Here is a 21,971-nt window from a genome sequence, read left to right on the forward strand (position 1 = left end):
TTTTAAGACAGGGGTCTCTCTGTGTAGCCTTGGCTGTTCTGGACTTGCTTTCTAGACCAGGTTGACCTTGAACTCACAGAGATCCACCTGCCTCTGCCTCCTGAGTGCTGAGAATACAGGCACGCACCACCACTGCCCAGCTAATAGTGGTTCTTAATGGTTCAAGGATTTTAGTTTTTTCTGGGGGAACTCACAGTATAAGAAACACAAACAAACATTCAGGTTAATGGCAATAGCGAAACATAAAGGATGGTGCTACTAGAGTACCAAAATAGATTTCAGAAATTAAGTCAAGACTGGTTTCCTATGAGAAAGAATAGGGAAGACAGCTGTAGGCAACAATAAGAGCGTGGCTGGACACGCAGAAACAAGCCATGCTAGACAGCCTGTTTAAAAAGACTGTCGTTGGCCAAGAAATAGTGATATAGTGATATCTAGTTGTAAAGCAGGAGTTTTCTCTTGTTCTCGGAACTTTAACAGTATGCCAGGATACGCATATGCCAGGATAGTGATCAGGAATTTCCCTAAGACCAATTATCTTAATTTAAAGTTGGCGTAGACTAAACAAAAGTCCTACAACCTCTTTAAGGAAAGTTGCAAAACGGAGATCAGGACAGCATGGGGCAAAGACTGCAGACATCAGAGTCCACGCTCGGGGTTACAGAGGAAAACGATATATGATTCGTCTGATCTCGGTGAGACTCTGGCCCATGCCTTGGCCCACCTGCCTTATAGGCAGAATTCCCCTGGTTGAAGGTGATGGCAAATATTTCAACAACCAAGCAGAGTCCATGGTCAGAGAAAACAATTGTGTTGCTTAGTAGGCCAATATTTGAGTGAATTAATCACTTGAAGTTTTTCTCATCTGTGAAATTTTTCTCATCTGTTGAGTTTTCAGTACTTTTAAGTGTTACTTCAGAAAATCACAAGATAGCCCCTGTTCGTGTGTTTAATCGGGACACAGATGTTTGCTTGCTCCCTTGATTTAGAAACACTTTAAGGTTCCATTTGCCACTTGTTTGATCTGTAAACCTTTACAGCTAAAAGCATTCCGAGTCAGAAAGCTGGCCTTTTGAAACTTAAATCATTAAGGCTTTTTCCCCCAAATGTGAACATTTCATATTGTCACTTTCAAATAAGCTATTTTTAGAATGATTCTTCTGCCGGGTCCAGAAATTATGCAAAGAAATCCCTCCGTAAGGCCCTAAACTCTAGCAACTGACTGACATCTAATCGGAGGTTTCCTGTTCTATCTTTTTCCAGCCGGCTTCCAATTCCAGCCATAAAGACAAGTGAGGAGCATTCTAAGAAAAAGGCTGTTTTGAGTTCCGCTCCACATCGATTGCCCCTCACTAAGACTTTAGGTAGAATGTAGCAGGTGTTTTTGAAACGTGCCCAGTTCCTCCAACTTCCAGAACCCTTCTCCGAGACGCTAAGACTAGGTAAGTTAGCGCGGCCAGCAATCCTGAATTCTCCATTTCCCTCGCCACGCCCCCTGAGTAACCTAGGTTACAGACACACCCATCCTCCGTAGCTGACCAATCACAAAGGTGAGCATTGCCGGACAAGGTTTGCCCAGCATGAACCTCGCTGCAAATCATTCGCTTCCTGGACCTGAACGGAAACGGAAGTGAGCTCCTATATTTTGAAGATGAGTTCCTCTAGCGAGGAAGATTTGAATGAGTGAGTGAGGAAGTGCGGGCCCGGGTCTTCCGGGGGGCGGAGACTCGCCTGCCAGAGCAGGAGGGAGGGAACCGGCCGGCTACCCGCCGCAGGTCAGAATCCCCGGGTCACCCCGCTGTCCTCGGAAGCATGGTGCAGCCGAGACGGCGGCGACTCCGCCACGGCAGCACCGAGTGCACGCGGGTTGGCCGGCGAGGATGCAGCCCGCACCTGCGAGCATCCCGAGCGGCCACCGCTGCGGCAGCCGGCAGCACAGTGCGACCCAAGGACGGGGCGCCAGCGGCTGGTAAATTTTTCTTTATAGTGAGTCAGCACAAGAAACAACCGAAGAACCGAACCAGCAAAGATCTTGGTTTAGTTCGTTTACTCAGCTGTTGAAAGCTGGTTTGTTTATGAAAAAGCCTTGCGCATGCAACCGGAACAGCTGGAGGAGATGGATCCGACCCCTGTTCGTACTTATTTACGGAGTTTCCATCTTGATAGCCATTCCTGTATGTGTTTGGGAACGAAAGAAATTCAAGGTAAGAGGGTCCAGCACCTCTCCTCTTTCTTAACGCTGCTTGACAGAGTCCCTTTGTCCGCCTTCTTGGTGGTCTGCGAAACATTTCGTCTTTGGTCTGATTTTATTCTGCCGCTACAAGTGGAGTTACCTCCTGGTGGAGAAAATAGTTAAGGCAGCTGCTCAGGATGGACTGAAAGAACTTTATTCTTGAAATAGTAGCTGCTGTGCAGACATTGGGGCTTGACCAGATCAAATAAACTACCTTGGAAGTTACGTTCTGGGTTTTATAAGCTTTTAGCCCGCCTCCTGTAACTAAAGGATTCCTGTTCATTTGACTTTGTTAATTGTTTTTACGTTTGAGGTTACATCTTTTTCTTTGTTTCTTTCTTTAATGAGATAAAGTCTCTAATGTAGATGCTTTGTAACCTAGAATGGTCCTCCTCCGTCTACATTCCGAGCGCTGGGATTATAGATGTAGCCATCATTCTGTTTGTTTAGTGCTGGAGTTGAACCCGGGGCTTTGTGCATTTGAGGCAGGCAAGCATTCTACCAACTGAGCTACATTTCCAGACCTGAAGTTACTCCCTAATCGAAGCACACGTTTTTACAAAGTCCCTCCGGTCTGTCGCTTGTCTTTCTCTCAGTCTCTCTCCCTCTCTCTCCTCCCTTCCCCTCTCACCCCCCCATCTCTCCCTGTCTCTGTCTCTCTCTCTCTCTCCTTCCTTTTCTCCCTCCCTCCTTCATTTCTTTCTTTCTTTCTTTCTTGTAACTCACTCTGTAGACCAGGCTGACCTCCACTCACAGCAATCTGCCTGCCTCTGCTTCCCTGAGTGCTGCCTTAATGCACAGCCAGTTGTATTTCTTTCCTTACTTAAAAAAAAAAAAAAAAGTATTCGTTGCTGTGTTCATGGGATGGCCCAGTTGTGGAGGGACAATTTAGGGGAGTTGCTTCTGTGTTCCCAGGATGAGGAGTGCGGAGGATGGAGCTCAAGTCGCCAGTGTTGGAGGCGAGCACCTTACCTGCTGAACCCTCTCTGGCCCACTTTCTACTGTTTGTTGACGTCATGTGACAGTAGTGAAGTATTACAAACTGAATAACTACCATAAATCTACAATCTATGCATAAAGTGAATTTGGATTTATCAATTAATAATAACCAGAAATACTTTTATTGAGAAACACTTTATCTCAGAAGAGTTATGACCATGCCGATGGCCCCCTTTTTGATTGTGGAAAATATTTTAAACAATGTGTCAGACATTTGTAGGATCCTTTTAATCACTAAATTTTTTGTTGGCTTTTTTAATAATTATAGGTTTTTAGGTTATTTGAAATTTGTCCACCCAAACTTGGGTATAGCAATCTTAACATAAATATAATGTCCTCACTTAGTGTTCCTTAGGATATAGTATAGAAAGGTAAATGAAATGTGTATCATTTCTGCTTAAGAATTCCCTTAATTGTGAGCTTCAACTGTAGTTTTAAAAAACCATTTCTAATCTTCAGTGTGAACTGCTAACATCCTAAGCCCCTCACTTTCTGATAAGGATATTTAATGGGGCGTGCAAATAAACCAAAGTAATGCATTTGCCAAGTCTAGACCTCAGAACAACTTAAACTGCAGAGACAGGTATGAGAGTATTGCTTAATGTACTTTCTCTGCCATAAGAAAATGCCACGCTTTAGCTGAAGAAAGGGTTCAGTGGTAAAGCAGTACGCACGCAAGCCTGACCACCTGAGTTCCATCTCTGACCCTCGTGAGTGGTGTCTAGGCAAGATGGAAGGCAGGAACAGAACTGTCTGCACGCTAGCCGGCCAGCTGGCCTGCTGTGTGACATGTAACAGCGGAAGCTGCAGAGACCGTGCCTCACAAGATGGAAGGAGAACAGACTCCACGCATGCGCACCTGGGCTCACACGCATAGAAGAACACATTTAAGTATACATAAAATAAACTGAGGGCCTTCAACAAGACTTTTTTTTTTTTCACAGTGTTGAAAACTATTTTGGAGTCAAATATCATGGGGGGGGGGGACCAGCGGGGTGGCAGTCTAGGGAAGGTCCTCTCACGTTGCAGGAGGCCATGCTCTTGAGCCCTCAGATGGCTGACAGACAATTCTGAGATCACCAGGGCTGTGAGATTATGACCTCATTTCACCTACGTCATTTCCCATCAGCCTTTTCTCCAAATATGGCCATTTGCATTAGGGGTTAAGTTTCAGCAAATGAGGAGAGAACAACCTAGTAACTAGTGGTCAAACTTCAGACAGGCTCCACAGTTAAAAGAATGCTTGAAGCCAGGTGTGTTGTCGCACACCTGTAATTTCAGCTCTTGGGTAGCAGAGGCCGGCAGATCTCTGAATTCAAGGCTATCCTGTCTAGGACGGCCAAGGCTACACAGAGAAACCCTGTCTCAAAAAAGCTTTAAAAAAAAAAAAACCAAACAAACAAACAAAAACAAAAAGAACTTGAGACTAAGGATACAATAGCAAAAGACCCAGCACCTGTATTTCACAGGGATTTACAAAGAGGGCAGATAATGACCTCCCTGGAAAGAGGGTTTCAGGGGAAACATTTTGAAGAGTGTTCACTGTTGCCACCTGGTCAGTCACTTTTCACAAGTAGGAAGGTCATTGGGGAGCTTAGTGAGCGCACTGGAGGGGGACAGAATTGTTTAAGTAGGAGTGTGTGGGGGAAACATAGGCTCAGGAGAATAGATGAGGGTTTTTTGGTTTTGGTTTGGTTTGGTTTTTCGAGACAGGGTCTCTCTGTGTAGTTTTGACTGTCCTGGACTCACTCTGTAGACCAGGCTGGCCTCGAACTCACAGAGATCTGCCTGACTCCACCTACCAAGTGCTGGGATTAAAGGCGTGCGCCACCACTACCCGGCTGAATAGATGAGTTTTGAAGATTTTGACTCTGAAGGAGGCTGGGAAGTGATAGCACATAGGTAGAGAGGACTGGGAGACAAGGAAAGATTTTGATCTTATGTCATTTCCTATTAAGGTTAGAGGCATTAACTAGAGCACATTCCTAAAATGGCTTTATTTTTTTTAATGTAACTATAATTTTACTTAATTCTTTAGAAAGGCATAATAGAGCAAAGTCCCTCTTCATACAGATGAGGGGACATTGAAGCAGAGAGACAAGTGGCCATGGGGATATGACTACAGGAGTGAGTCATTTTTCTGGTCACTTTATGAACGACTGAAATGAAACTCCCCCACAGCACCATGTGAGGATACATGGCCTTCATGAGTTGTCAGCACTAGGCCCCCACTTCACAAGAATCAGAGAGAGAAAGAAGTAACAGGCTAGGAATGGGTGAAGGCACTACGGAAATGTCTCGGGTTTTGTTTCGTTTTTGGTTTGTTTGTTTGTTTGGTTTTGGTTTTTCGAGACAGGGTTTCTCTGTGTAGCCTTGGCTGTCCTGGACTTTGTAGACCAGGCTGGCCTTGAACTCAACGATCCGCCTGCCTCTGCCTACCAAGTGCTGGGATTAAAGGCGTGCGCCACCACCGCCCGGCTCTTGTTTCATTTTTGAAGAGGGTTCATTCTTTTGTGAGGCAGGGTCTCATATATGTAGCCCGGGCTGTCCTGGAACTCATCGTAATCCACCTGCCTCTGCCTCCAAGAAATCTAGTACCCACTTCTAACCTCACACCCACACATGCACATATCCACACACAGACACATACAAAAAAAAATTTTTTTTTGAGACTTGGCTGTCCTGGACTCACTTTGTAGGCCAAGCTGGCCTCGAACTCACAATGATCCACCTGCCTCTCTCTTCAGAGTCCTAGGATTACAGGTGTGTGCCACCATGCTCGACGACATAATTTTTAAGTAAATATTTTTTTAAATTGTTACTAATTATTTGGAAAATACCAAGCAGTGCTAATAATCAAATGAAAATAAAACAAATGTTGATTTTTATAGTCATAACATGAGAGTCTAAGCTCACACGTTCTTTTCTCTTCTAAGGTTGGGATCCACACCAAAGCTTGGTTTATTGCTGGAATATTCCTGCTGATGACCATACCTGTGTCCGTGTGGGGGATTCTCCAACATCTAGTGCATTATACACAGTCTAAACTTCAAAAGCCCATCATAAGGTCACATCCTCACACATCTCTATTACTAGTATTGACTGACTTAACTCATAAACATCACATTAAATGGTTTTTATGTTTTACTCTCCATAGGATTCTTTGGATGGTTCCGATATACAGTTTGGATAGTGTAAGTATATTTTGTTGTATTCTGTTAAGGATTCTTTTATGACACTTAACTATGTTTACTAGAGAATGCTTAATAAGGTAAAGAGCACACAGTATTGACAAGGAGAGATTAATAGGAAAAATGTTTCACCTTTTTTTTTTTTTTAAACAGGGTTTCTCTGTTGTAGCCCTGGCTGTCCTGCTGTAACTCACTCTGTAGACCAGGCTGGCCTTGAACTCAGACATCCACCTGCTTCTGCCTCCCAGTGCTGGGATTAAAGATGTACACTTCCATGCCCCCTACTGAAGACTTCTTTTTTCCTTTTTGGGTTTTGTTTTGTTTTGTTTTGTTAAAATAGAGTCTATGTAACCCTGGCTGTTCTTGAATTTACCATGTGGACCAGATTAGTATCCAGCTCACAGAGTTCCATCTGAGGGCAGGGATTAAAGGCATGCACCACCACCACACCTGGTTTTTTTGGTTTTTCGAGACATGGTTTCTCTGTGTAGCCTTGGCTGTCCTGGACTTACTTTGTGGACCAGGCTGGCCTCGAACTCACAGAGATCCGCCTGCCTCTGCCACCCAGTGCAGGGATTAAAGGCGTGCACCACCACGCCCGGCTAGACATTTTCTTTGTCTAATTATCACAGTAGTTGTATTCTCTGTGGAAAGTGTCCGTCTGTGCATCCACCCTACTTTCCTGCATTTCTTCTTTTTCTTTCTTTCTTTCTTTCTTTTTTTTTTTTTTTTGTACTTGATAACTAAAATGTGTGATAGTGAGCAATCTGCATCCTTATCAAAATCTGCGCCCATGGGTTCAGCCAAGCCTGGAGCAGATCTATTTTAAACAAGCCCAGACCCCAGGTTTGCACTCTGGATATCCCATCAGGTGTCATAAGCCGTCTGGAGATGACTAAGTCTAGGAGAGCTGCACTTGGGTCGTGTGTTGCACCTGGTCTGTGCTGATGCTGCCCCTTCTGTATAAGGGACCTGGTGGCAGCAGTCTGTGCCTGGGGTGGCCCATCCCTTAGGGATGAGGGTAACTTACAGTATTACAGTCTTTAACGGGTGAAAAGCCACTAATCTGAGAATGTAAGCAGCCAAGCAAGGAGAGTAACTACACACTAAAAATGTTCCAAATATCTGCATTTGTCATTACAGTCATATTTTGTCTTAACAACATTAAAAAACAAGTATAGTGGTACACATGCCTTTAATCCTAGCACCTAGGAGACAGAGGCAGGAGGCTCTCTATGAGTTCTGGGTCAACCTGTTCTACATAGTGAATTCCAGGATAGCCAGAACTACATAATGAGACCCTGTCTCAAAAAATACAAAATATCCAGGCTTTAGTGGCCTTTAATTCCAGCAGAGACCAGCCTGGTCTACAAAGCAAGTTCTGGACAGCCAAGGCTACACAGAGAAACTGTGTTAGGAAATAAAACGTCTTCAGTAACATTTTTTTCTGATCATATTTTTTTCTTAATTTCAAATTATATTTGAGAACTCACTAACTTTCTTTTTTATGTTCATCACTTCCCCAAACACTTGCCCTTCTGTTTACCTGTATCAGAGAAGTTCGTTGCATTTTAAAGCATGCTTTGCAGAGCCTAGGATGTAGCTCAGTGGTGGACTTGCACTGTTTAATCCTCAGCAGTCCCTGCCTCCCTCCCCGTAAATCCACTCAGAGTACTTCAGAGAGTTTGCTGCAAGTCTGTGACGGGTTCCCCAGGTTCTGTGTTATTGTCCTGTGAATCTGAGCAGTAATTCATGTTCCTCAGGCTACAACTCTTCTTTAATGTCTGTGCTTTTCCATAGTGGATAGCTTTGAACTATCCCCAAATTGCCATCTACGTGGACACCTGCAGGGAGTGCTACGAAGCGTATGTCATCTATAACTTTATGATCTTCCTTACCAACTATCTCACCATCCGATTCCCAAACTTGATGCTGTACCTAGAAGCTAAAGACCAGCAGAACCACCTCACTACACTCTGCTGCTGCCCGCCATGGGCAATGGGGGAGTAAGTAAATCGGGTTTTCATGTGTCTGTTTGGGTTTTACAGAAGCAGAATTATTCAGTTTGGGCCAGCTCTCTGCAAGACAGTTCTGTAAACAGAAACAGTAAGTAGACTTTAGCATGGAGTACAGTTTGAAAGACAACAAAATACATTTTTGTTTGTTTTTGTTTTTGAAGACAAGGTTCTCTGTGTAGCCCTGGCTGTCCTGGAATCGCTCTGTAGACCTGGCTGTCCTTGAACTCACAGAGAGAGATTCACCTGCCTCTGCCTCCCCAAGTCTGGGATTGCATTCATGTGTTACCATGCTCAGCTAACAAAATACATATTTTGTTTTGTTCTTTGTTTTCGAGACAGGGTGTCTCTAGCCTTGGTTGTCCTGCATTCTGTACACCAGGCTGGCCTCACCTTGATAAACTTTTTATTGGGTGAGCAATGTAAAAGTGAAACAAAAACAAAAAAAAACCCACAACATCTATATCTTAAAAATGTATTGCCTTTAATCCTAGCACTCTGGAGGCAGAGGCAGGGGGATCCCTGTGAGTTCCAGGCCAGCCTGGTCTATAAAGTGAGTCTAGAACAGCAAGGGATACACAGAGAAACCCTGTCTCGAAAAACAAAAACAAAAAGCAAAGACCCAGGTTGATTTCCTAGCCATTCCAGCCATCCAAAACCCCAGTTCCAGGGGATCCAACAGGCACATGTGTGGTGCACACACATATATGCAGGCAAAACATTCATACACATAAAGGAAAATAAATGAGCCCTTTTTAAGTGGGATTTTTTATTGGGTGAGGTGGTAACACGCCTGTGGTCCCATCACTCAGGCAGGGGCAAGTGGATCTCTGAGTTCGAGGCCACCCTGGTCTACAAAGCAAGTCCAGGACAGCCAAGGCTGCAAAGAGAAACCCTGTCTCAAAAAAAATAAATAAGTAAAAATAAAAAGTAGGATTTGTTTGTTTGTTTTGCTTTTTCTCCCCCTTTTCATTTTGGTTTTTCAAGACAGTGTAGCTTTGGCTGTCCTGGAACTCACTCTGTAGACCAGGCTGGCTTCAGACTCACAGAGATCCACGTGGCCTCTGTTTTCTGAGTCTTTTTTATATATATATACATTTATTTTATTACACATATATAAAACAAACTACATACAGCACAGAGAACCATGTGACAATCATGAGAATAATGAGTTCTATACATGTTACATTCATAGTGAATTGGCCATCTGCATTCATCTAGTTTGAAGTAAATGTAAAAAAAAAAAAAAAGTCTTTAAAGAGTTAAGATTGCATATTTTACCCAAAGAACTTTAGTTACTTTTCTCACTACTGTGATAAAATAACTGACAAAAGCAACTTAAGAAACAAAGGGTTTATTTGGCTCACAGACTCATTTCACTTGGTCCTGTCGATTTGAGGTGAGCATGGCAGGAAGCCCCAGTTCCCAATACTGTTCTGTGCTGTGCTTCAGTGGAGCTGGGCAGGGGTGTCTTTCAGAGATAAAGTTACTAAATAACTTCAGGGGCTGGAGAGAGGGCTCAGAGCACTGTCTGTTCCGAAAAGGTCCTGAGGTCAATTCCTAGCAACCACATGGTGGCTCACAACCATCTATACTGAGATCGGGTGCCCTCTTCTGGCCTGCAGGTGTATATGCAGGCAGAGCACTGTCTAAGTAATACATAAATAAGTCTTTAAATAATTTCAAAGTGGGCTTTAGATTTCCTTGCTGCCATCCACACTCTTATCCGCCTGTCATTTAGGACAAAATTGGCTGAATGAATATAGTTGTCATCTATATTCATTTCCATTTGGAGGCTTTGAGATGTTTTGATGCCACTGAATAGCTAAGATGGTCTCTTTCTTTTGCAGAATGCTGCTCTTTAGATGCAAACTAGGAGTGTTACAGTATACTGTGGTCAGACCAGTCACCACTGTTACTGCTTTGTAAGTATGACTCTCCTTTATTTTTTTTATTGTTTCAAATCTTCATGCTACATGCCTGGGAATGTAGCTCAGTTTGGTAACTGCTTTGTATGAACAAAGCCCCGTGTTTAATCCCCAGCCCCTCAGAAGGCAAGTGTAGTCGTTCATGAGAAATAATCCAAGCACTTGCAAGGTAGAGGCAGGAGAATTGAGAATTTAAGGCCACCTGGGGCCCTGTCTTTAAAGATCTGTGTTCTTACATGGGAAAGCAAGTAGGAAAAGGGTATTGATTAATAGCGTAAGTCTAGCCTGCTACAAAACCACATATATAAAAGCTGGGTTCCGTAACAACAAACAGTGCAAGGCATTGCCACAAGATTCACATCCTTTTGAGAGCAGACATGAGAAAAATCATCAGAGGAAAACACTTTAGTTGGGTTAATCACACAGAGTGTGTGTGTGTGTGTGTGTGTGTGTGTGTGTGTGTGTGTGTGTTGTTAATTTAAGAGTTTATTAATACTGTTTTAAACTGGTGCAGGTCTTTAATCCCAGCACTGAGGAGGCAGAGCCAAGTAGATCTCGTTCAAGGCCTGCCTGGTTTACATAGAGAGACTACATCTCTCTCACACACACACAAACTGTGATGCCAAAATATTAAAGTTTCAATAAAAATTCCAAAATGTGAGTTTCTGCAGACCACAGCGTAGAATCAAGCCATGTAACAATACTTCTTATCCTGCCTGTGCCAGAAATACTTATAGAAGTATGTTTTATTGCTTTGCTGCTTAGAAACTAGGTGAGCATATAACTTAATACTTGTATTAGAATTTACTCGGGGGATCTGAATCTTCAAATATTTACCGCTAAGTTAATTTAGAGGGAAAGTGAGCTGTAGTCATGTTTATCAACCAAGCTTTCTAAAATGAGGAAAGTCATGATTGTTCTGTGGTTTAATGGTTGTTTATAATTTAAGTTAAAAGTAATGATCATACCATGTATTTCTAGAAAGATGTGACTCGTGTCAGCTTTTCCACCATCTGTGACCAAAGGCAAGTGGTCGTCCTTAGGCTTTCTGAGATAAACTGGTTATAGATTTTAAGTTTTACTACCGCTGTGCCCTAAGTGTGTATTCAGGGCTGGAAGGTGTTTGGTGATTGAGAGCGCTTGGTGCTTTTGCAGAGATGTGGTTCCTAGAACCACCATTGCTGCTCACAACAATCTGTTAATTCCAGTTCCAATTCCAGAGTATCCAGTGTCCCCCTCTGGCCTCCAGGGACACTGAATGCACATCACGCCAGGCGTACATGCAAGCAAAACACTCATACGTAAAAAAAATAAATCTCTAAAGGATATATATTAAGATACAGGTCTCCTTGGTTCGTCATAAAGTTGCCTGACTTTTGTCACTTTTCAGGGTATGTGAGCTCGTTGGAGTATATGATGAGGGAAACTTTAGCTTCTCCAATGCTTGGACCTACCTGGTTATAATAAATAATTTGTCACAACTGGTGAGTAAATACTCTTTTGTTTGTTTGTTTTGTTTTTTGAGACAGGGTTTCTCTGTGTAGCCCTGGCTGTCCTGGACTCACTTTATAGACCACGCTCAGAGAGATCTGCCAGCCTCTGCCTCCCGAGTGCTGGAAGTGAAGTGTGTGTATGTGCCACCACACCCTGCAATAATGATCTTAATTGTACTGAATTAGTTTCTGTTACTAAATATTATCAGGCACTATTTCTTAAGAACAAATATTACCTTTTAATTTGTACATGGAATCTGAGGCAGCTTTAATGTATAGTTTTATACAATATAAACATATAGTAGTATGTTTATGAATGATTTAGTGACTTACACACAGACCTGTTGTTTGCTGTCGTTTCTGCATGGCTGTGAGTATATGCATTGTGTACCTCCTAAATAAACAAAAGGTACAGAGACTTACTCCGTAAGAAGAAAAGGTCTAATTGGCATATTGATAGGATAGAGTTTCTAAGTAAAGGAAGAATTTTCTGGTTGTGGCACACACTTTTAATCCCAGCACTTGGGAGGCAAAGGCATGAAGATCTGCGTTTGAGGCCAGTCTTGTCTACAGAGCAAGTTCCAAGACAGCCAAGGTTACATAGTGAGACTCTGTCTTGCAAAAAACAATTAATTGTTTGTTTTTCAAGACAGGGTTTCTCTGTGTAGCCTTGGCTGTCCTGAGCTCACTTTGCAGACCAGGCTGGCCTCGAACTCGCAGCGATCCACCTGCCTCTGCCTCTTGAGTGCTGGGATTAAAGGCTTGCACCACCTGGCATTAGTTAAATAAATTAAATAAACTGTGTGGTATAAATGTTACGCAAGAGACTAGCTTATAAAAGTAGTAGTGATTTGTCTTTAAAAGCATAATAGATGTGTTTGCTTTTATTTGACTGAAGGAAACCTTTTGTCCCATTCATATTATTTGTATATTGCTTTAGTTCCAGTAAGTGAACATGTAGAAACATATTTAGGGGAAACATTACATATCTCCCTTGCGAAATTCCACTTCTGTGCATCTGCAGCAAAACACTAAAAGCCTGTTGTTAATCTAAACCACTGGCCGAGTAGCACTCAGCTGTGCCTGGAGCGCCACTGTAGAGCAGGCTCTGGTTTCGGCTTCAAGAGTTCTGCTACTGTCTTCTACTGCAGAATGTTAACTGTTGCTTTTGTTTCCAGTTTGCCATGTACTGCCTTCTGCTGTTTTATCAAGTGCTAAAAGAAGAGCTCAGCCCTATAGAACCTGTGGGCAAATTTCTCTGTGTGAAACTTGTTGTTTTCGTTTCCTTTTGGTAAGTATTGCTTTCTCTTACGAGAATATTTCAATATTAAATGCTAATTAAACTGTTGGTTAAGAGAGTTTGAGAGGCACGACTACCAGTTCAAGGCCAGCCTGAGCTATGAAGCTACAAACTACAAGTGTTAATATAGGAGGAGAACTAAAATGCTATTACTCACACTTTTAAAAGCTAGCCCTATGTCAGGGTAGTGGTGGCACACACCTTTAATCCCAGCACACAGGAGGCAGAGGCAGGTGGATCTCTGAGTTCAAGGCCAGCCTGGTCTGCATAGGTTCCAGAACAACAGAAGCTACACAGAAACCCTGTCTTAAAAAACAAAATCAACAAAAGCTAGTCCTTAGGGCTAGAGAAATAGCGTTTCAGAGACTTTGCTACATATCCAGAGGTCCACAGCACCCGGATCACATCCAAGGAATCTGGAACTTTCTCCTAGCCTCTGGGGCACATGCACATATTCAGATTATCAGACACACATACACATAAATAAGAAAATCTTTTTGTCTTCTTTTGTTTTGTTTGTTTGTTTGTTTGTTTCTGAGACAAGGTTTCTCTGTGTAGCCCTGACTATCCTGGACTCACTTTGTAGACCAGGCTAGCCTCAAACTCACAGAGATCTGTCTGCCTCCCCTTCCCTAGTGCTGGGATTACAGGTGTGCGCCATGTCTCTCAGCTAAGGAAAAACTTTTTTTTTTTTTAATTTGTCTTTTGTAAGATTTATAATAACAGGACTGGGAAAGTGATTCGGCAGATAAGAGCTCCTTTTGCAGAGGACCTGGATTTAGTTTCCAGCACCCACAAGGTTGGTGGCTCAGGACCTTGTGTAACTCCAATTCCAGGTGGTTCTAATGCCCCTCTGACATCTGCAAATACTGCACAGGTGTCATAGATGCAGGCAAAGCTCACACACATAAAAATAAATGTTACCATTTAAAAAGATTTACAAAAACAAATATTCTTAGCCATGTGTTGGTGGTACGTACCTGTAGTTGTGGCACTCGGCAAGAGTATCTCAAATTATGAGTGTGAGGACATCCTGGGCTATATAACAAGTTCTAATCTGTGTGATCTTGTATCTGATCAATCAAAGAGAGAGTCAGATGATGGCTGACATTTAAAAGATGAAGATCATTTGAGATAGCCTAAATATCTTGATAGTATCATTAAAATGAAGGTTCTGCTAGTTGTGGTGTTTTTAATTCCAGCACTCCCACGGAGACAGAAGCAGGCAGATCTTTGTGAGTTGAAGGCTAGCATGGTCTATAATAGCAAGTTTGAGGCCAGCCAGAGACCCTACCTCAAAATGAAAACGTTACTTAATATTATGATTCTGCCGTAAATAAAATAGTATCAATTTGGGAGAACATTTAATGATGTGAGGAAATGTTTATCAGTGAGTAAGCACAAGGAGATACAGCCTTGAGGTAGAGTGTGTGTTTGCAGTGTTACAGGCCCTACTGTCTGTCCTCAGTGTCACAAAGCAGAACTAGACATGGCCTTAGGTTAGTGACAGGGTAGGTAACAAGTTAAGTATATTTAGCTTAGCAAAGCAGTCAGGAGAAAAAAGAATTCATGAAACTGCACTGCCAGAAGTTATGTTAGCATCTGGGGGCACACATCATACACAGTCCTCTATAGAAGTAGCTCATATTATAACAATTTCTGGGACTCAGCAGTATTATAGTTCAGATAATCTGTGCCTGGCAGGATAGCTCAGCAGGGAAAGGCACTTGCCCTGCAACCTAATGAACTGAGTTTGATGCCCAGAGCCCATGTAAAGAAGTAAGGTTTTAAAAGGGGCAGAGGAAAACAATGGCGCCTATGAGGTGGCTCAGTAGGGAAAGATGCCTGCTGTCACCAAGTGTCAACAATTGGAGTTCCATCTCAGAGCCCACATGGTCAATGAAAACTACTGACTCCCACAGGCTGTCCTCTGACCTACACACACACACACACACACACACACACACACACACACACACACACACAAAGACATGTTACATGTGTGTACGTAAACAGCCGAAAATTAATTTCTTTGAACCTAATTATCTAGACATGGTGGCACACACCCTTAATCTCAGCAGTTGGGAAGTGGAGGCAGTCATATCTCTGAGTTTGAGGCCAGCCTGCTCAGCATAGCAAGTTCTATGAGCAACCAGAGTTATATAGAAAAGCCTTGTCTCAAAATAAGTAAATGAATAAATAAATAATAAAATAAAAATCCTAGTAGTTGATACACGTGTAAACATACTGGAGTATCAGGCCTTTACTGACAAGCTGTTAGAACTTGGAATCTGATTCTTTGTACATGGTTCCAAAGTGGGAGGAAGGGTAAATAAACTAAATAATGAAGTTCCAAGAACATATCATGAAATTCATCTTAAGAAGTTAATAAATTTGTAAGGCAAGGTGAGTATACTTAACATAAGCACAACTGGGAGTATGCCCTGAAGGCAGGATAATGGGGAGCCCTAGGGTGCAGTGAGGCATTAGCTGTTTTAAATCTTTTTTGTATGATATGTGTTTATTGTGTGAACGGCGGCATGTACATGCTGTCTGTGCTTGTGGAGGTCCGAGGACAACTCTGGGGGTCAGTCCTTGCCTTTCATTTGAGACAGGGTTGTAGTGAGAATCCTGGAATTTTGGGTTCCTTTGAAACAGAGAAATATTATAAGAATATGTTCTCGTTTAGCCCCAGGTGTCGGGTATGGGGCTGCTTCTCAGCAGCGGACTCATGTGTCTGGTGCGCTGGCGACAGACTTCACTTTGCCAACTGCAGATAGTGTCTGTGATTGTGTGACCTTTGGAATTCTAGGGGCTTTTCGGAGGATATATAAATGCTGGGGGTGGGGATGGGGGTGCTAGTCGCTGTTGGTGTGAAAAGAAACAAGAAGAAATTAGATATCCTGATGGCAAAGACCAAATTGCCCCAAGGAGCTCAAAGCCCCTAATCAGCAGGCAGTCGTCTAATGATAATGCCGCCCCCTTTCCAGCCCTTGGCTTTATTCACGGGTCTCTTCCTTTCCTCTCCCTCCTCCCTTCTTCCTAGTGTTAGGGGTTGAAAGGGAAGAAGGAAAGGGGTGGAGAAGGGTGGCAGAAAGAAGCAGCCACAAAGTAGCCAAGGCCAGCTACACAGGTCTCCTAAGTGTTCACTCCGCAGACATACATCAGGCTTGCTGGCCTGCGGCCGGCCTGGGAGCCTCTCTGCTACTTCCCAGCTCAACATGAGGAGCACTGGGATTGCAGATGTGTGCTACCACAGCCTTACCTGGGCTCTGACACCTCCCGGCCCCTAGTTGCATATTTTTAGAACAGTTGGTCGTTTCATTATTTAGATTTGACACTGACCTTTTCTTGACATACAGGCAAGAAGTAGTTATTGCTCTGTTGGTTAAAGTTGGCGTTATTTCAGAAAAGCGTACCTGGGACTGGCAAAGCCCAGAAGCTGTGGCCACAGGCCTGCAGGTAAGTAGTGTTGTTTCTGAAACTCAAGGAATTTTACTGTGAAGGCATTTGATGCAGTATTGCCCCTGAGCGGGCCAACGTGCAAACAATGGGGGCAGGAAACTGAGAGAAATGAGCTATAGGTACTGACTGGTAATTATTCTGTTCCTGGTTCACTTATAACTGCATGTTACCTTGCAGCTGTTGGGTAACAGATTGAAAAATACTTGAGCGGGGCTGGAGAGGTGGCTCAGAGGTTAAGAGCACTGCATGCTCTTCCAGAGGTCCTGAATTCATTTCCCAGCAACTACATGGTGGCTCACAGCCATCTGTAATGAGATATGATGCCCTCTTCTGGTGCGCAGGTGTACATGCAGGCAGAGCACTGTATACTTAAATAAATCTTTTTTAAAAACAGAAGAAAAAATACTTGACTGAGAAAATGCAAGAGATATAAATCTTGGCTTGTCATACTTTGAAGAAATGAAAAAATGTTTGAAAAATGAATATAATCTGAAACTTTTAAAAGAAATTTATACCCTAAATAACATTGAAGAAGTTTGTAGTTTGGAAAACTAGATTTAATCCCAAAGATGCCTGGTGTGCTGGTTACTGTTTGCAGGACTTTATAATCTGCGTAGAAATGTTCTTAGCAGCCATCGCCCATCACTACTCGTTTTCTTATAAACCGTACGTGCACGAAGCAGAGGAGGGCTCCTGCTTCGACTCCTTACTCCCTATGTGGGATGAGTCGGATATCAGAGATGACATCTCTGAACAAGTGAGACGTGTGGGTAAGTAACAGCGATTCAACTTCTGTTAGTGTGAGGCGGGGGCGCGGCAGGCATGAGCCTCAAGCAGGGCTCCTCAGGAGCTGTTCAGCTTGGATTTTAGAACAGGGTCTGGCTGGCCAGGGAGCCTCAGGGACCCTCCTGTCTGACCACACCACAAAGCCAGGCCAAGCTTCTTACTTGTGCTGAGGAGGAAACTCAGGTGCTTCGTGTTTGTGTGGCAAGCTCTTTACAGACTGCAGTGTTACCCCTGCCCAAATATGCAGGTTTTGTACGTCTCCTGCTGTGGCCGTTCAGTAGTTAAAGTAGTAGTATCATTGTGCAGGCTCTTCAAACTTGGGGAAGACAAAGGGGAAAGGGGGAGCTTTTTAAAGAACCATATGTTTAGAATAGAAAAAATAACTTTTGGCTAATAAAATTATATTGTCTTAAAGGGAGGACAATGCGAGGTTATCCGAAAAAAAAGTTTTTTCCTGGCGACCCGGATGATACAGAGCATTCAAGTCTTCTTTCTTCTTCTCCGCAAGATAGAGTTTCTAGTAGTTCAAGAGCATCCTCGCCAGTGGGCCAGTACCAAGGCTTCGGACATACAATTACATCACCACGTCCACTTTCTATAGACCGCCTATATGAAGATTTCATGAATGATATCCAAGAAAAGAACAGAAAGGCTCTTGCAGCAGGCATCAGGATTAACATGCCTGAAGAGGACCAGATGACTTCCGGCTCAGACTCTGACACACAGATCATACTTGTTCCAACCAAGCCAAGTCACCACATTATCCTAGGCATGTTAGAAGATCTGTCGGTACCTTCTGAATCATCCACAGACCCTTAAACCTGCCACAATACATTTTTCAAAATACAGGCAAAACCAGTATAACTACTATATATAATATACAACTATAACACTAATACATACAGGTTTTACTAATACATATATGTTTTCTATATCACAACATTTAAATTTCTTAGCTTTAGCTTTCTTAAACTTTTAAGAATATCATATATTCAAATAGTAGGTAACAACTTTAGCAAAATTCTCTTGAATTTCTCAAAAGTACAGACTTAAAAAAACAAACAAACAAAAAAAGAAAAAAAAAAAAAAAAAAAAAGAAAATCAGTGCTTCTTGCCACTGCATGAATGCAATGCTCTGGACTGAAAATGTAAATATAAAATTCAGATGAATTGAATTTAATGTAATCCTAACCATGTGCCATTTAAGTTTATGTAATTATACTTTCAAAAATCTAAAACTCTTAACGTGTCTTGCTCTTTTGTTTTCTCCCATCACCACCCCCCACCCCCTGCCAAGACAGGGTTTGTAGCTCTGGTTGTCCTGGACCCACTTTGTACACCAGGTTGGCCCCAAACTCAGAGATCCACCTGCCTCTGCCTCCGCCATGCTGGGACTAAAGGTGTGCACCACCATCATCTAGCTGTGTCTTACTCTGGTGTGTGTGTGTGTCTTATTCCTTAAACAAACTAAATCTTAATACTTTAACAAAAATAGCTTGATTAGAAATCCAACAAAAATTTTAAAAAGATTTGAACTAGACTTAGTGGTGTATACTACCTTTATACCCAGCACTCAGGATGTAGAGGCAGGCAGATCTCAATGTGTTTCAGGAAACCTGGTCTAGGCAAAAAACAGAATCAGGAAACACTGATCAAAAAAACAGAAAATGAAAATAAATGAAAGGATGTCCTGTGAATCAGAATAAATCATTTTATTAGAATGTTCAGACTACTCATATGAATATATAGACATCAGAATCCTAGTGGCATTATTTAGATAAAGGACAATCCTAAATTCATATAGAAATATAAAAGAATGGCCAAATCACTTCTGAGGAAATGCTGGACCACTGCCTCATTTGAAATACAAGCTAGGTACAATCCCAGCTTATGAGGCACAGGCACAAGAGTCATTTGAGCCCAAAAGTTTGAGATCAGCCTAAGCAACAGAGAACCCTCTGCCTTAAGAAAAAACTGATTACAATATGGCAGGCTGGAAAGTCAGCTCAGCATTTAAGAACACTAGCTGCTCTTCAAGAGGACCCAGAATTGATTCCCAGCACATGATAGTTCACAACCCTCTGTAACTCCAGGTCTGGGAAATGTCCTCTTTCGACCTTAGGCACCAGGAATGCACACTGGTGCACAGACATACACATAGGCAAATCACCCAACCAAATAATAAAAACTGAATATTTTAAGGGAAAAAAGTGTGGTGCTAACAAAAATAAAGGTACAGAATGGGAAGTTCAGAATCGTTGACCAGAGCACCAAGTGGGCATACTAATGCAACTAATAAACTTCCATTGCAAATAGGGCTCAAACAAATTTGAAGTCCCCAAGACTTTCCTGGATGAGTGACATTCTGGTTGGCAAGTTGAGACATGAATGCTGGGCAAGGCATCCCAGGAGAGTCGAGCAAACCAATGAGAACAGGATAAGTGCACCACAAAGACATGTCCCCAGCAAAGTCCCCTATCCCTGAACCCAGTTGGTGGAAAATGTAACTAACCTGGCACAGATGACTGTGGCTTTTGTGCCGTCTGTGCTTAAAGGCTCTACAGCAGTCTGGCTTGGGGTCACAGCTTGGCTACTGAGTCTGTTCTGCATGTGATCCACTAGTGGCTTGATTACAATAAACTTTTATTTTCTGCATTGATTTGGTGTTTGAGTTGTGTTGGATCCAAGCGGACCCCAGAACACTAAGAAAAAGCAGCTTGCAACAAGAGAATTATCCCAGGAAATCTGAATTCCACATACCAAAACATGGAACTTGACCCCTATTTTACACCAGACACCAAAATCAACTCACTGCGCAAGAGACACAAATGGGAAATCGAGAAGAGAAGCCCTTGGACCACTGGCCTTGGCAGTGACTTTCAGACTATCACACAACCAGAAGGCACCATGCAAGCTTCCAAAGTCCTACACAGTTAGGACAGAACTACATCACTAGCTAGCATGCCAGGATAGCCCAAAGGGTGCAATGGTGGCATGCACACCTTGGCGGTAACCAACAGCTCTCTAATTAGACTTAAGACCTGCTCAACAAGAGGAAAACCTGCCTTGGACTGGAAACCTAACTAACTGCTTAGTGCTCGGGATTCTTGGAGGAGAATCTACACTAATTTACTAAGCCATCATATTCCCTAAAAAATATATATATATATATATATATTATATATATATATATAAAAACTTTCTCTTTACACCCATAGATCAGGGTCCTTTTTACCTCTCAAGGAAACTTCTCTCCAATTGACAGAGACAATTACAGAAAACCATAACCAATCAAAATGCAGAGCTGTAGAGCCCAGTCCCAAAGGATATATCTACAAAACACCTAAGGCTCAGGGAACATAGTAGAATTGTGAAGCAGAGACTGTAGGAAGCAGAGGACCTGGGAGTTCGCTGTGCGATTGTGTCTCCTAATAAGTAATGTCAAGTCTCATCAGCTTGACTGCCCGAACATGAATTGAGCAACAACAGACAAAACTGGACAAGGAAAAGCCCATAAGGCCTCAACCCTACACAAAGAACTAACTACAAGCAGCGGAGGCAAGCTGGGACTGGGGCTGGTCTAACCGCAATAAGCATGCTGCACACTGGATAGACAAGAACAGGGTCAATATTGGCAACCAGGTTCCCGAAGGCTTGACCAGAGCATCTGTAACCCAGCCTGCAAAAGGGACGCCCAGAAGCAAGAGCAGCACTCCAAACAAGATCCCCGCGGGTGGGGGTGGGGGTGGAGGGCAACACGCAGGCCTGTGGCCAACAGCTAGGACTTAGCAGTGAAAGGACGCAGGAGCGCAGCAGGCTTCTGCAAACAGGACAGAAATGCCTAGACGAGACTGGATCCAGCCAACGGGACAGATGGCGTTCATCCATCCTCTGCCCCCATCGCGCACCGCACCATTTATCACTTCCTGCCGACTCTGCTGTTGTTCTGCATCTACTCCTTCCCCCTTCCTATGTATTTTCCCTTCTCACAGCACGGCCTGAGCAGGTTTGTGGGGCCTCTGTGTCGGCCTCCTAAGAGCTGGGGTTGTCCTGTTACCTCATACAAACCTTGTCATCTCCCCCTTCTTGTTCTCATCACCCTCTCCCCTACCTCTACTGACCCAAATCTCAACACTACTCTTGCTCTTTTCCGCCCGCTTCATACTGATGGTAGCAAATATCCGTGCCGCTCTACTTCATAAAATGGCGTTTAAGGGATGGTTGGTTCTTATTTGGCTGTTACAGTATTTTCACAGTTGGCCTACCCCTTGATAGCCATTACTGTAGACACTATTGTCAGAGGACTACTCTGGGGAGCAGGCCAGCAACAGCAATCTAGCAGAAAAAGATAGCACCTAGCTTTTGTTCGTTTGTTTGTTTTTGAGACAGGCTTTCTCTGTGTAGCCTTGGCTATCCTGAAACTCACTCTATACACCAGGCTGGCCTCAAACTGCCTGCCTGTGCCTCCTGAGTGCTGGGAGTAAATGTGTGAATCACCACACCCAGATAAAGACATAATTTTTAAAAACTTAAGCTTATTTTTATGACGGTACATATGACT

The 21,971-nt window shown here is 43.0% G+C and overlaps 1 protein-coding gene across 1 annotated transcript; it reads left to right on the forward strand.

The window, feature by feature from the left end:
• Window positions 1–677: 677 nt before the first annotated feature.
• Window positions 678–20,069, forward strand: LOC311583959 (transmembrane protein 184C-like; the record flags this gene model as incomplete). Its single annotated transcript, XM_084803377.1, has 11 exons — window positions 678–756; window positions 1,689–1,969; window positions 6,169–6,299; window positions 6,390–6,426; window positions 8,224–8,429; window positions 10,289–10,363; window positions 11,757–11,850; window positions 13,038–13,150; window positions 16,522–16,621; window positions 17,223–17,394; window positions 17,826–20,069. The coding sequence occupies 11 exons, from the start codon at window positions 678–680 to the stop codon at window positions 18,227–18,229; spliced, it is 1,692 nt and encodes a 563-aa protein (XP_084659503.1). The 3' UTR covers window positions 18,230–20,069.
• Window positions 20,070–21,971: the final 1,902 nt, after the last annotated feature.

This window comes from Acomys minous (assembly GCF_964271855.1).
Source record: "Acomys minous genome assembly, contig: SUPER_14_unloc_1, whole genome shotgun sequence".
Classification (NCBI taxonomy): domain Eukaryota; kingdom Metazoa; phylum Chordata; class Mammalia; order Rodentia; family Muridae; genus Acomys; species Acomys minous.